Below are 2,040 nucleotides of genomic sequence, written 5' to 3'. Positions count from 1 at the left end.
CTCTCTCTCTCACACACACACACACACACACACACACACACACACACACACACACACTCTACCAGGCGTACTCTGTTTTAAGTAGAGCACACATAGCACAGGAAGAAGCACTGGGTTGGTGTTCCATGACCCTAAGTTCCCTACTTCCCACAGGAGGCGCCATCTCCTCACAGCTGGGTTTTTTTCTGGGCCTGTGTTTCTCCTGACCAACTGGAGAGGAACCTCAGCAAGTTTGCAGTTCAGGGGGTCGGAGGCTAGCTGTGTTTGTTCTGCCTTGGGCCTGTCAACAGGTCTTTAGATTTTGCATTAACAGTTAAGGCCTTCTACACTGTTATCTGGCCTTTGGATAATAAGGCCCAGGAAGTGCTTGAACATTGAACAGTTAAGCACCTGGCCTGGGAGGTCATCTGCTGACCTCTTTCCTGACTGTACAAACAACAGAGCTGAGGCTCACAGGAGAGACTTGCCCCCCACAGAACTGTGACCCATGGCACTGCTCTGTGTGGTTAAGGGATCCTTTGGCACAGCTAGGAGCAACTCAGTCTCCTAGCTCTAGTCTTCATGACACTGCGTCCCGGTGTCTGCGGGTCCCTTGCAGACACTCCCTGGCTCCTCTACTGACCGTGGGCCACTTCTCGCTACAGGTGACGAATGTGGATGATGAAGGGGTGGAGTTGGGCTCGGGGGTGATGGAGCTGACCCAGAGCGAGCTGGTGCTGCACCTGCACCAGCGGGAAGCTGTCCGCTGGCCCTACCTCTGCCTGCGGCGCTATGGCTATGACTCCAACCTCTTCTCCTTTGAGAGTGGCCGCCGTTGTCAAACAGGCCAGGGTGAGTACCAGCCCTGCCCTCCAGGACAGGGCAGGAGTTTGTTACAGAACTGAAGAGTGACCCTTAACACCCTACCATCAGACATGGAACTTGAACAGTGTTGTTCAGAGCAGGGAAAGGTCTCAGTCAGAGGCCCACAGCATGTTATTGGAGAGTTATGTGGACGCAGACCAGTCTTCTCCCATGCCTCAGTCACTGCTGTTCTTCCAGGTGCCTTTGTGGGAACACTGTCACACAGTCCATGAAAGGAGCCTGTGCTCCCAGACTAGAGTCGACATAGCAAAGACAAACAACTCTCCACTGTTGCCATGGTTTCAGGATCCTTACTGCCTCTGCAGTAGGACAAAAACTTCCTGAGCGGCCAAGCCATATCCCCTGGGCTCCGTGCACAGTGGGAGAGAAGTCAGGCAGAAGCCTGCCTACTTGAGGCCGAGCAGCTTTCGGAGAGATTTGGGCAGCAGGGGCTTGGGTCTCTCGTACACAGTGGAACCTTCAAGAGCCTGGCCTTTGTCCGCTGTCACCTGTGGGCAGTGGAGTATGCTATATTCCCCCTGCCCATGTGCCCTCTGCAGCCAGAGGTCAGGGGCTGGCAGGCTGCTCATGAGCTTAAGGTGAGGGCATGAAGTCTGGGCTTGCTTCTCATGTCCACACATGCTCAACACACGGAGTCCTTCTTGGGGTTAGGTTGCAGGCAGACAGCTGTTCCTCCTGAGACAGCACAAAGCAGTGCGTGTTCTGGGTTGATTGACAAAGGCGTTTCCCTCCATGCACTTCATCTCTGTGGTGCAGGCAAGCATGCCGTGTGAGCAGAGAGACGAGGCAGAGGCAGCCTTGCTCCTGGTGAGGTTGATCTGCGCTTGCCACCTGAGAGGGTTGTCTGAGCTCCCAGTTCAGGGCTTCTCCTAATGCCAGGCCTTTGCTGCACCCCCACCACCCCACATTTCCTTCCTTCTCCCCCTCCCTTTATTCCTTCCCTCTTCCTCCTCCTCTTCCTCCCCACCCTACCCCTTTGAGACGGTCTTGTTATATGTGGTCCTGACCAGTCTCCAGACTCACTCTCACCTCCCAAGTGCAAGGTTACAGCCATATGTCACCATTTCTGTCCTTCCGATCATGTCCAGCTTTCACGTATTCTGTCGTCTTTCTTGTTCCGTCTCTACAAACGTCAGTTACCCTCTCCTGGAGCTCATGGGTTACTGTATATAACAG

General features: G+C 54.3%; 1 protein-coding gene across 1 annotated transcript in view; it reads left to right on the top strand.

Moving 5' to 3' along the window:
* Positions 1-2,040, top strand: part of Frs3 (fibroblast growth factor receptor substrate 3) — a 7,791-nt gene that overhangs the window by 2,090 nt on the left and 3,661 nt on the right. The window contains exon 3 of the mRNA XM_028766651.1: positions 645-831. Within this exon, the coding sequence (XP_028622484.1) occupies positions 645-831 (187 nt within the window). The remainder of the gene's footprint in view (positions 1-644; positions 832-2,040) is intronic.

Source organism: Grammomys surdaster, unplaced genomic scaffold (genome assembly GCF_004785775.1).
Source record: "Grammomys surdaster isolate TR1022 unplaced genomic scaffold, NIH_TR_1.0 169, whole genome shotgun sequence".
Lineage (NCBI taxonomy): Eukaryota > Metazoa > Chordata > Mammalia > Rodentia > Muridae > Grammomys > Grammomys surdaster.
The sequence above is the reverse complement of the archived record's forward strand: the minus strand, read 5'-3'. Positions and strand labels throughout refer to the sequence as shown.